Source organism: Hemibagrus wyckioides, linkage group LG09 (genome assembly GCF_019097595.1).
Source record: "Hemibagrus wyckioides isolate EC202008001 linkage group LG09, SWU_Hwy_1.0, whole genome shotgun sequence".
NCBI lineage: Eukaryota > Metazoa > Chordata > Actinopteri > Siluriformes > Bagridae > Hemibagrus > Hemibagrus wyckioides.
Window position 1 is genome coordinate 24118157 of NC_080718.1, and position 12669 is coordinate 24130825.

A 12669-nucleotide genomic window follows, 5' to 3' on the forward strand; every position below is an offset into this window, starting at 1 on the left:
CGAGTGTATGTGTGTGTGAGTGAGTGAGAGAGCAAGTGAGCGAGTAAGTGAGCGAGTAAGTGAGTGAGTGAGTGAGAGAGTGAGCGTTAGTGTCTTTGAGCATGTGTGTGTGTCCGTGTCTGAGCGTGTGTGAGTCTTTCTGTGTTAGTGTCTTTGAGCGTGTGTGTGTGTCCGTGTCTGAGCGTTAGTCTTTCTGTGTTAGTGTCTTTGAGCATGTGTGTGTGTCCGTGTCTGAGTGTGTGTGAGTCTTTCTGTGTTAGTGTCTTTGAGCATGTGTGTGTGTCCGTGTCTGAGCGTGTGTGAGTCTTTCTGTGTTAGTGTCTTTGAGCGTGTGTGTGTGTCCGTGTCTGAGTGTGTGTGAGTCTTTCTGTGTTAGTGTCTTTGAGCATGTGTGTGTGTCCGTGTCTGAGCGTGTGTGAGTCTTTCTGTGTTAGTGTCTTTGAGCATGTGTGTGTGTCCGTGTCTGAGCGTGTGTGAGTCTTTCTGTGTTAGTGTCTTTGAGCATGTGTGTGTGTCCGTGTCTGAGCGTGTGTGAGTCTTTCTGTGTTAGTGTCTTTGAGCGTGTGTGTGTGTCCGTGTCTGAGTGTGTGTGAGTCTTTCTGTGTTAGTGTCTTTGAGCATGTGTGTGTGTCCGTGTCTGAGCGTTAGTCTTTCTGTGTTAGTGTCTTTGAGCATGTGTGTGTGTCCGTGTCTGAGCGTGTGTGAGTCTTTCTGTGTTAGTGTCTTTGAGCGTGTGTGTGTGTCCGTGTCTGAGCGTTAGTCTTTCTGTGTTAGTGTCTTTGAGCGTGTGTGTGTGTCCGTGTCTGAGTGTGTGTGAGTCTTTCTGTGTTAGTGTCTTTGAGCATGTGTGTGTGTCCGTGTCTGAGCGTTAGTCTTTCTGTGTTAGTGTCTTTGAGCATGTGTGTGTGTCCGTGTCTGAGTGTGTGTGAGTCTTTCTGTGTTAGTGTCTTTGAGCATGTGTGTGTGTCCGTGTCTGAGTGTGTGTGAGTCTTTCTGTGTTAGTGTCTTTGAGCTGAGTCTTTCTGTGTTAGTGTCTTTGAGCATGTGTGTGTGTCCGTGTCTGAGTGTGTGTTTGTCTGTGAGTGAGCGTTAGTGTCTTTGAGCGTGTGTGTGTGTCCATGCCTGAGCATGTGTGAGTCTTTGAGTGTGTGAGTACATGTGCATTATATAAGTCCCTGATGATATTTCCACCTAAAGGCCTCCAGAACCCCTGGAGAAACCTCCCTGAGAGCAAACACATCCACTGCTGTTCTGATTTCACTCAGATACTATGCACAGATGTGTACATGAAGCATAAAAAAAAATCACAAAACCTTGTTTGGGTTTGGAGTGTGTGTGTGAGAGAGAAAAAGAAAGAGAATGAGAAAGAGTGAGAGAGAAATGTCTGGCTAACACTGTAATCAGATTTTATGTACAGCAACGGGAGAATTTTTTCTGTGTGTATTTTAGGCAGGGAATTGTCAGCTCTTTATTTAGGCATGATTGAGTAAGTGCTATTAACAGAGTCCAAGCATGAGCTCACACCTCTAACCAGGGAGAGATAGATAGATAGAGAGAGAGAGAGAGAGAGAGAGAGAGAGAGAGAGAGAATTGGGCCGACTGCATCAACATGAAATCATAGTAAACTCATGGCTGTGCTGACTCAGTAGATAAGGTTCTTAGCCTGTGATCTGATTGGTCGGTTGTTATATGACAGCACATGATCTCCAGAGAACCTGTGCAAGCTCCCGTATCCCTCAGCTCATCAGCAGGAGGCTTGGATTGTATCCTGTTTTCAGTAGAAATGACTTTGGATAATTATTAGTCCTGTTTTAAGTGTTAAGAGTCTGATCAGCCAATCAGATGGCAGAGCAGTGTATGAAAGCATACAGATACAAATGAAGCTCACCACAGTTACCAAGTTTCGGTCAGCTTGAACCAATCACGTAAACACCAGCACTTTATCTGTAGCTGCATGATTCTTGAATTGAGATGCTGCTATGTGATTGGCTGCTTGGATGATTGCATGTAATGAGCAGGGGTGCAGGGGTGCAGGTGTTGAGGGGTGCAGGGGGAGTGAATGTACAGTGTGTGCACATGTTGGAAGTAATGTTAGTGCACATGTGTGCATAAGTCTCACAAAATAGACCTCAAGCATACATTAGAGTATTTGCCAGAATGATTGACCAAAATGATTCACCAAAATGATTCATTGCTTAGCCAGAATGATTGACCAAAATGATTCACCAGATTGATTAGCCAGAATAATTAGCCAGAATGATTGACCAAAATGATTCACCAAAATGATTCATTGCTTAGCCAGAATGATTGACCAAAATGATTCACCAGATTGATTAGCCAGAATAATTAGCCAGAATGATTGACCAAAATGATTCACCAGATTGATTAGCCAGAATAATTGACCAAAATGATTCACCAGATTGATTAGCCAGAATAATTAGCCAGAATGATTGACCAAAATGATTCACCAGATTGATTAGCCAGAATAATTAGCCAGAATGATTGACCAAAATGATTGTCTAAAATGGTTCGCCAGAATGATTAGCCATAATGATTAGCCAGATTGATTAGCCAGAATGATTAGCCAGAATGATTAGCCAGAATGATTAGCCAGAATGATTAGCCAGAATGATTTGCCATAATGATTAGCCAGATTGATTAGCCAGAATGATTAGCCAGAATGATTAGCCAGAATGATTAGCCAGATTGATTAACCAGAATGATTAGCCAGAATGATTAGCCAGAATGATTAGCCAGAATGATTAGCCAGAATGATTAGCCAGATTGATTAACCAGAATGATTAGCCAGAATGATTAGCCAGAATGATTAGCCAGATTGATTAACCAGAATGATTAACCAGAATGATTAGCCAGAATGATTAGCCAGAATGATTAGCCAGAATGATTAGCCAGATTGATTAACCAGAATGATTAGCCAGAATGATTAGCCAGAATGATTAGCCAGAATGATTAGCCAGATTGATTAGCCAGAATGATTAGCCAGAATGATTAGCCAGAATGATTAGCCAGATTGATTAACCAGAATGATTAGCCAGAATGATTAGCCAGAATGATTAGTCAGATTGATTAGCCAGATTGATTAACCAGAATGATTAGCCAGAATGATTAGCCAGAATGATTAGCCAGATTGATTAACCAGAATGATTAGCCAGATTGATTAACCAGAATGATTAACCAGATTGATTAACCAGAATGATTAGCCAGATTGATTACCCAGATTGATTAACCAGAATGATTAGCCAGAATGATTAGCCAGAATGATTAGTCAGATTGATTAACCAGAATGATTAGCCAGAATGATTTGCCAGAATGATTAGCCAGATTGATTAACCAGAATGATTAGCCAGATTGATTAACCAGATTGATTAACCAGAATGATTAGCCAGAATGATTAGCCAGAATGATTAACCAGATTGATTAACCAGAATGATTAGCCAGAATGATTAGTCAGATTGATTAGTCAGATTGATTAGCCAGAATGATTAGCCAGAATGATTAGCCAGATTGATTAGCCAGATTGATTAGCCAGAATGATTAACCAGATTGATTAACCAGAATGATTAGCCAGAATGATTAGTCAGATTGATTAGTCAGATTGATTAGCCAGAATGATTAACCAGATTGATTAACCAGAATGATTAGTCAGATTGATTAGTCAGATTGATTAACCAGAATGATTAACCAGAATGATTAGTCAGATTGATTAGCCAGATTGATTAGTCAGATTGATTAACCAGAATGATTAGCCAGAATGATTAGCCAGATTGATTAGCCAGATTGATTAGCCAGATTGATTAGCCATAATGATTAGCCAGAATGATTAGCCAGATTGATTAGCCAGAATGATTAGACAGAATGATTAGCCAGAATGATTTGCCAGAATGATTTGTCAGATTGATTAGCCAGAATGATTAGCCAAACTGATTCGCCAGAATGATTGACCATAATGATTAGCTGGATTGCTTAGCCAGAATGATTGACCATAATGATTAGCTGGATTGCTTAGCCAGAATGATTAGCCAGAATGATTGACCATAATGATTAGCTGGATTGCTTAGCCAGAATGATTAGCCAGAATGATTGATCAAGATTCAAGATTCAAGAAGCTTTTATTGTCATTTCAACCACATATAGCTGGCGCAGTACATAGTGAAATGAAACAACGTTTCTCCAGGACCTGGTGCTACATAAACATACAACAACAAGTTCAATACAAAACAACAAACAACACCACAGAGCTAGGACAGAAGTTTGTCTTAGCCACGTAAAGTGCACAGTGTGCAGCTAGGTGCAAACAGAGCATAGACAAGACAGTGCAAAAAAGACAATAAATACAATAAAGACAACACAAAAGAACACAGGACACAGCGCTGAAAAGAAATAAAAGAACGTGTACTGGAATGTAAGTGAAATAAAATAGATAAAGTGAAATGATGTAAAAAAAAAAAAAAAAGTATTGTGCAAAATACACAGCAGCGGTTGAGGTAGTGCAAATAGAATAAACATAAATATAACTATAGCAGCGGATGGCAGGTAGAGGTACTGCAGTAAGTAATGAACAGTATAAATTATGTGTGTGTGTGTGCGTCCACACAGTCAAGAGAGAGTGTGTGTATCTGTGTGTGAGAGACAGAGAGTTAGTATACAGTTCAGTCCTGAGTGAGAGTGTGTGTGTGTGAGAGAGTGTAGAACAGTTCAGTCCTGAGTGAGAGTGTGTGTGAGAGTGTAGAACAGTTCAGTCCTGAGTGAGAGTGTGTGTGAGAGTGTAGAACAGTTCAGTCCTGAGTGAGAGTGTGTGTGTGTGAGAGAGTGTAGAACAGTTCAGTCCTGAGTGAGAGTGTGTGTGAGAGTGTAGAACAGTTCAGTCCTGAGTGAGTGTGTGTGTGAGAGAGAGTGTAGAACAGTTCAGTCCTGAGTGAGAGTGTGTGTGAGAGTGTAGAACAGTTCAGTCCTGAGTGAGAGTGTGTGTGAGAGTGTAGAACAGTTCAGTCCTGAGTGAGAGTGTGTGTGTGTGAGAGAGTGTAGAACAGTTCAGTCCTGAGTGAGAGTGTGTGTGAGAGTGTAGAACAGTTCAGTCCTGAGTGAGAGTGTGTGTGTGTGAGAGAGTGTAGAACAGTTCAGTCCTGAGTGAGAGTGTGTGTGAGAGTGTAGAACAGTTCAGTCCTGAGTGAGTGTGTGTGTGAGAGAGAGTGTAGAACAGTTCAGTCCTGAGTGAGAGTGTGTGTGAGAGTGTAGAACAGTTCAGTCCTGAGTGAGAGTGTGTGTGAGAGTGTAGAACAGTTCAGTCCTGAGTGAGAGTGTGTGTGTGTGAGAGAGTGTAGAACAGTTCAGTCCTGAGTGAGAGTGTGTGTGAGAGTGTAGAACAGTTCAGTCCCGGGTGTTGAGGAGCCTAATGGCTTGAGGAAAGAAACTGTTACACAGTCTGGTTGTGAGGGCCCGAATGCTCCGGTACCTCTTTCCAGATGGCAGGAGGGTGAAGAGTGTGTGTGAGGGGTGTGTGGGGTCAGCCACAATGCTGTTGGCTTTGCGGATGCAGTGTGCGGTGTAAATGAAAATGGTTGACCTGAATGATTAGCCAAAATGATTAGTCAGAAGGATTAGCCAGAATATTTGACGAAAATGATTGAACAAAATGATTTGCCAGAATGATTCACTAAAATGATTGACCAAAATAATTCACTGAAATGATTCACCAAACTGCAGCCTTCATTCTGAAGCTTAAAGGCAGAAAAATGTAATAAATAATAATAAAAAAAAAAAGACTCATCTGAATCTCAGAGTGAGACTGAGATTAATGTGTGTGTGTGTGTGTGTGTGTGTGTGTTTATACAGTCATATAGTCAGGCTGATGAGACAGTGAGCAGTTTAGTGGAGAAGCTGCGTGCCGTAGCTCACTCGCTGCAGATGGGTATTCAGAGTCGATGGAGTGTCAACACTTACGACGGCCACAAAGCCACGACCATCCCTAACCAGGAACTGCAGCTTGTGCTGGATCTCATGGTCACAGCCAAGGCAATGTTTTCTCTACTCAGCAGGTACCCCCCCCACACACATACACACACTCCTACATCTTCTGACCAAGTATTCATGATTTCCACTAACATGCTGGAGTTTAATTTATTTTAAGGGAATTCTGCTACCTTCATGTGCCATTGGAATGATCCTACTTCTAACTTTATTTCTTTTACTTTCATTTTTGACACCATGACACGTGTTAGCTAGCTTACTACGCTAATGGAATTTTGGTCAGCAAGTGGCTGCATTTAGAAAAGCAACCTGAGGCTCAGTGCAGAAACTGTCCTTTCCTCCATCATGATGAATGTTGACGATTGGATGGATGGATGGATGGATGGATAGATAGGTAGATAGATAAGATAGATAGATAAGAGATTTTGGAGAATGAACTCCGCTGACTCTGTAGTGTGTTGTAGAGCAGCTGAGACAGATTGTCCATGATGGAGAGCTTCTGACTCAAAGGTCTCCAGTTTGTGTCCAATGATAGATCCAGCCTTCGCCAATGAGCTTGTTAGTCCTGTTGGTATCTCTGGCACTGGTGCTGCAGACCACAACACAGTAAATGGCCACATGTGTGTTGTGATGAGGTCATGTCATGTTTTGGCTCAAATCTGCAGCCATTTTGAACAATCACAATCTCCACTGAATTTAGCAGAGTTTCTTGGATTTTTAATATTTATTATTTTTTGGTTATGGCAAAAGTGAAAAAATCCTGAAGGGACTGAACTACCCAGGAAATGACTTCATCCATATTCCCGCCTTCTACCGAGAGTGAACATGTTCCTGTTTTAAACTCAGCTCCTCATTGTCTCTTCTTCCCTTTCTTTGGCAGCTGACGTAGGTTTTACGCTCGTTTGAGTGTGAGGGGAAGTCGACATGGGCATCCTAAAAACAACACCCCCCCCACACACACACATACACACAAAATGTGTGCTTTATAATAATAATAGATACAACATTATTGTCATTGGGAAGTACATGTACATAGCAACGAAATGCCTTTTAGCATCTTAGCAATAGATGGATGGATGGATGGATGGATGGATGGATGGATGATAATCCCTCATATACAGGAACCTACAGGATAAATGCCAGAGAGATTTTCGTCCCTTCTTAAAATGCCATCAAAACCGGTAGACAGGTCAGGTCAGATTGTTGACCACATGCCCGCATGTTGTGTGAGTCGCTCAGGTTTGTAGATTCGTGCAAGGGGAAGACAGAAATCAGACAAATGGATCTAAAACCGGTTTCTTTAGTTATTCAGACACCGTGTGCAATTTGCAAATCTCTCAAATCTGTCCATGTTGCCTCAGCTCCCTGCTAGATCTGGGTTTCGATGTGGTTGTAGCTGTTGTAGTCTATCCACATTAAGGTCTGACATCTTGTGTGATTGCCTGAGATGTCTTTCTTCTCACCACAGATGTATAGAGTGGTTATTTGAGGCGTTCCTGTCTTCAGAGCTGACGTTTGGAAAGGAAGGTTTTTGTTTTGCTTGTGTAGAGTCTAGAGACTGTTTAGAGATGCTTCGGAAATAGTCAAAATGTCTCTAACCCTAAACCCTAACCCTTAACCCTTTTCCTGTTTGGAGTGACCTGAACAGTGTGTACAGATAGAGCAGTATATAATGTGGTGGATTAATAATATCTGCAAAGATCCACTGTATGTACCACATATATACACAGATCTTATTAAGCTTAGCACAGGCTTTTGGGGTCTCCAGCAGCACTGAGTGTGTATACTGGGAGCTAGGAAGCCATTCACAGTAGGAAATCTTAGGGTTCTAGGCAAGCAAAGGTTCTTGAAGGTTGTTATATGATTTAAGCCTTCATCAGACCATGATTACTAGGAGTAATACTGTAGACGTGTGTGAATTAGTGAAGGCGATGTCCGATGCTTTGGTAGGCTATGCCTTCATCCCAATACGGCGTGGTGATGTAGCTGACTTATTAGTTGCTCGGGAGTTCTTGGTTGCACAAATGTTGAAGGAAGGATAATTATTGATATTTACATCATAACCTAAATGAGGATGAGGTTCCCTTCTGAGTCTGGTTCCTCTCAAGGTTACTTCCTTATATCATCTCAGGGTTTTTTTTTCTTGACACCGTGGGCTCAGGCTTGCTCAGTAGGGATAAATATTAGGGATAAATATTAATTGCTGTTTTGAGACAGTGTTCATTGTTAAAAGCATTATACAAATGAATTGAATTGAATTGAATTGAATATTATTCAGCCAAGTCCATCTCTCTGAATGGTTAAGGCTCAGGGTTACTGCTCAGAAGGTTGGTGGTTCAAGCCCCAGCACTGCCAAGCTGCCACTGTTGGGTCCTTGAGTAAGACCCCTCACCCTCTCTGCTCCACCCTGACCCCTGCTTCCTAACAAGCTAACAATGTGAAGAAAAGAATTTCACTTAAAAACAAATACTTATAATTCTTATACATTTTCTGTTGTTATGATGCGCTATCTGCTGTCTGGTACTATTACACCTTTCTAATGTTAGTGGACCTCTTTATTTTTCTTTCTTTGACCATATCATGTGACTTTGTGTGTGTCTGTGTGTGTGTGTGTGTGTCTTAACAGGTTTGAGTATGGAGAGTTGACAGGATATGCAGGCTATAAGGCCATCCCTGATCTGTGTAAAGAGCTGGGCATCACCATGAACAAGGTCAGTGCTGGTGTATTAATAACTCTACTGCTTCTCTCTGAGCTTCAAAAGTGGGCGTGGTAGAAGGAGAGTGGGCGGGGCCAGAGGACAATAGGCGTATTAGTGAGTCTGCGACCAAAACTGAGCTATAAAAGGAGTAAGTCGCACTCTAATGCTCAGACAAACAAACAAACACTCACACACACACAGACACACACACACACAGACACACAGACAGACACAGTGGTATGTAATGGCATCTTGCACTAATTGGTTTTCTTCACACACACATGCTGTCATAATCTCACTGAATTACTGCTTAAGCCTGCACAGACACACACACAAACACACACACAGACAGACACACACACACACACACAAACACACACACAGACAGACACACACACACACACACAAACACACACACACACACACACATGCTCAAACCTGTTCTGTTATCTGCCTGATCAGCCTGGCAGCATGTTCCTCTCATCGGTTGTGCTTATGTACAGGGATCTAGTCCCTCGTCAGCTTCTCGTTTTTCTTTTTTCCTTGGGAACTTGTGTATGGGAAAGATTGAGGCGAAGATAAGTCTGTGCATTCTTGAAATATTTCTGTACACGTGCAGGGAGAACAAAGCACTACAGCAATTCGAGTCGTGTTTACAAGGGAATATTGGGAAGGAAGGGGTGGAAATGAGAGTGAGTGTGTGAGTGAGCGAGTGTGAGTGTGTGTGTTTATAATGCTAAACAATCTCAGGGTGCTGTGTGAATGTGTAGGTAATCAGTGAGTCAAGTGAATGCCTTCTGGTCTTTTGCCTCCTCAGTGTGTTGTGTCTATTCTAATAGACCGCACTCTAATTGCAGCCCATTGTTTAGGCCACTTCCTGTTTCTCCATAACTCATATTTGGGTCTAAAGTTCTGCTCGAAGTCTGTCTGTGAGAGAAACACAGCTGTGGTCAGTGTATCACACACATCTGTGTTGTGTTCCATGTGTGCTAGTGTGTAGCTAGAGTGTGTGGGTGTTTGTTATACTTGGTACCAAGATGCCAGAATTATGAAAATGGCATGGTTGTGTAAGAAATAAAACACTTCAAGGTCAGGTGTGGTGATGGTCAGTATCACAATTTGTAATCTTTTATTGATTATTTATAAAACAATAGCAATGCTACAGGTCAGGACTGATCAGGCATAACATTATGAGCAGTGAGTGGTGAAGTGAATAACACTGATGATCTCCTCATCATGGCACCTGTTAGTGGGTGGGATATATTAGGCAGCAAGTCAACATTTTGTCCTCAAAGTTGATGTGTTAGAAGCAGGAAAAATGGACAAGCGTAAGGATTTGAGCGAGTTTAACAAAGGGCCAAATTGTGATGGCTAGACCACTGGATCAGAGCATCTCCAAAACTGCAGCTCTTGTGGGGTGTTCCCGGTCTGCAGTGGTCAGTATCTTTCAAAAGTGGTCCAAGGAAGGAACAGTGGTGAACCGGAGACAGGGTCATGGACGGTTAAGGCTCATTGATGCATGCCAGCAGTGAAGGCTCCAACAGACGAGCTACTGTTGCTCAAATTGCTGAAGAAGTTAATGCAGGTTCTGATAGAAAGGGGTCAGAATGCACGAAGGGTCAGGGCTGTTTTGGTAGTAAAAGGGGGACTCACACAATATTAGTCAGGTGGTCATAATGTTATGCTTGGTTGGTGTATGTATTTATGTATTAACTCATGACACATTCTTACATTTTATCTTTAAAGTTTGCCATTTTAAATAAATACAGACCAACTGAAAGGAGCTGATTTGAGGCCTTATTTATTCGTGATTAATTTTTAAACTTGGAAAAGTATAAGTAAAAATTAAAAATCTAAAAAATTATTTATTTATTTTTTTTACTTTTTTTTACTTATTTCAGTGCGATTTTTTATTTTATTTTACTTTTTACAATTATGATTAAAAAATGTTATTTCCAAATATATATATATATATATATATATATATATATATATATATATATATATATATATATATATATATATATATATATATAAATATGTGTATATATATAAAATACTACAGTTCCTCCAGGATTGCACAATTTTTTGTGATCACAAGCCTGAACACACAATCAAGCAAAATCAACAATATTCGGAGAAGTTTTAGTGACCACCCATTTCTCACAGATTTGCACTGAGATACATCGTATGCCGTCATCACTGTGCATGATCAGTCAAAGCTCTCTTCCATTCATGTGCATGGAACATGAGTACAGCTCTCAAAGCAAGTCATTACACGTCTATCTTCACTGCTAGGAGTTTTAAAGAAGAATCCTGTGCTTGTGATTTCACTACTTTAAGTAGTTTTGAACAAACACACACACGAAACACTACATTATTGCTGGGTAATCGTTATTAATGCTATATTTCTGGAACACACACTCTGTATTTGTGGAAATAAATGATTTTGATTGGGAGGCTGCTGTTAATAGGAAAATAATCAGGTACAGAGTCGTGTGAAGTGACCCAGTGTGACGCAGATTAACTTTCATGCTCTGGAAACATGTTATTTCTCGTCTACCTCAGGAAGTTACCAATTTTTCATTATTCCTTAAAGAACTACACATGATGCATTATTACCTGATCTCAGCTTATTTAAGAAGTGTCCAGGTTTCGTTCCTCTTATCACTATATTTCCTCTCTTTTTTCCCCTCTTTCTTGCAGTTATTCAGATACAGCTTGTCATGTCACACTGGAAACGCTGACGCTGCTATTTCTCATGAGGTGTAAATAAGTGTCTTCTTACACTACGCTTTACAGCAGCTCAGCTTCAACAGTTAATGTGTTCATGTAGAGCGATTACCATTCGCCTTCCAGTGGGCAGTGGTAGCTCAGGTGGTTAAGGTGTTAAGGCTCTGGGTTGACCGGAAGATCAGGGTTCAAGCCCCAGCACCACCACACTGCCACTGTTGGACCCTTGAGCAAGGCCCCCAACCCACCCTGCTCCAGGGGCGCTGCATCATGGCTCTGACCCGAACCTCCAAGGATGGGATATGCGAAGAAAGAATTTCACTGTACAGTAATGTATATGTGACAAATAAAGAAACCAGAACATATTAGGACGAGCGTATTAATGTGAACGAATCTGTGATTCGAATTAAAGGCTGTTGGAGAAAACGAATCTTCTGACCAATCAGAATCAAGCATGAGTTAGTGTTTGTGTGATCATATAAAAACCATATAGTAATAATATAAAAATCAGAAAATGGTAAAAGATCCATCATATCAGATGCATATGGAACAAATAATGGTTTACTTTTCTGGAGTTCTTCAAGAGATCTTTCATTTTCCAAATACACGAGTATGATTTATTAAACTGTGTGATTTCTGGTTTAACAGATAAGCCGTGAACATGCTGTATGTTTTCCGTTGGATCTAATTTTAGCTCTTCGGGTTGAGATCTGTGATCTTCAGCATCGCTCGCAGCTGATTAACACGCAGCCATAGTGAAAAGGTCACGTCTCTCAGCGCGGTGCATGACTCCTCTCAGAATCTCGAGCAGAGACACTGTGGAGGCACTGTGTGAGATCCCTCCGCTTTTCTTCACCTCTTCCTCTAGCGCTGAGAATCTCCACCGGCGCTGTAGACGTGCACCTGTGCCGCGTAGTCGTGACGACGCTCGCCATTTCTGCATGGAACGTCCTGTCATGCAAAAATAACATGTCACGTACAGATTGCTCCTGACCTTTTCATTTCTTGGTTATCAGGTCAGCGCTGTGACGTTGTTTGTCGTCACCGTTGTCGTCAGCGATCATAATGATGTGGACATGAATATGGAATCTCGAACATGGAGCCACGTTCTGGAGCTACAAAGCTGGACGTCTCTGTATTTGCATTAGTCTTTTGTTAGCAAGCGTCCCAAATGACATACTACACGTTTGCACTATACACTATACACTTTGTACGCTAGCAGCTAGTGTGTTCATTATAGCAGCGTCAC

At 41.4% G+C, this 12669-nt stretch overlaps 1 protein-coding gene across 2 annotated transcripts in view; it reads left to right on the plus strand.

Annotated features, from left to right (window-relative positions):
- cnksr1 (connector enhancer of kinase suppressor of Ras 1) overlaps positions 1 to 12669 on the plus strand; it is a 69413-nt gene that overhangs the window by 8735 nt on the left and 48009 nt on the right. For both annotated transcript variants that reach the window (XM_058399281.1, XM_058399282.1), the window contains exons 3-4: positions 5854 to 6056; positions 8615 to 8699. In XM_058399281.1, the coding sequence (XP_058255264.1) occupies positions 5854 to 6056; positions 8615 to 8699 (288 nt within the window). The remainder of the gene's footprint in view (positions 1 to 5853; positions 6057 to 8614; positions 8700 to 12669) is intronic.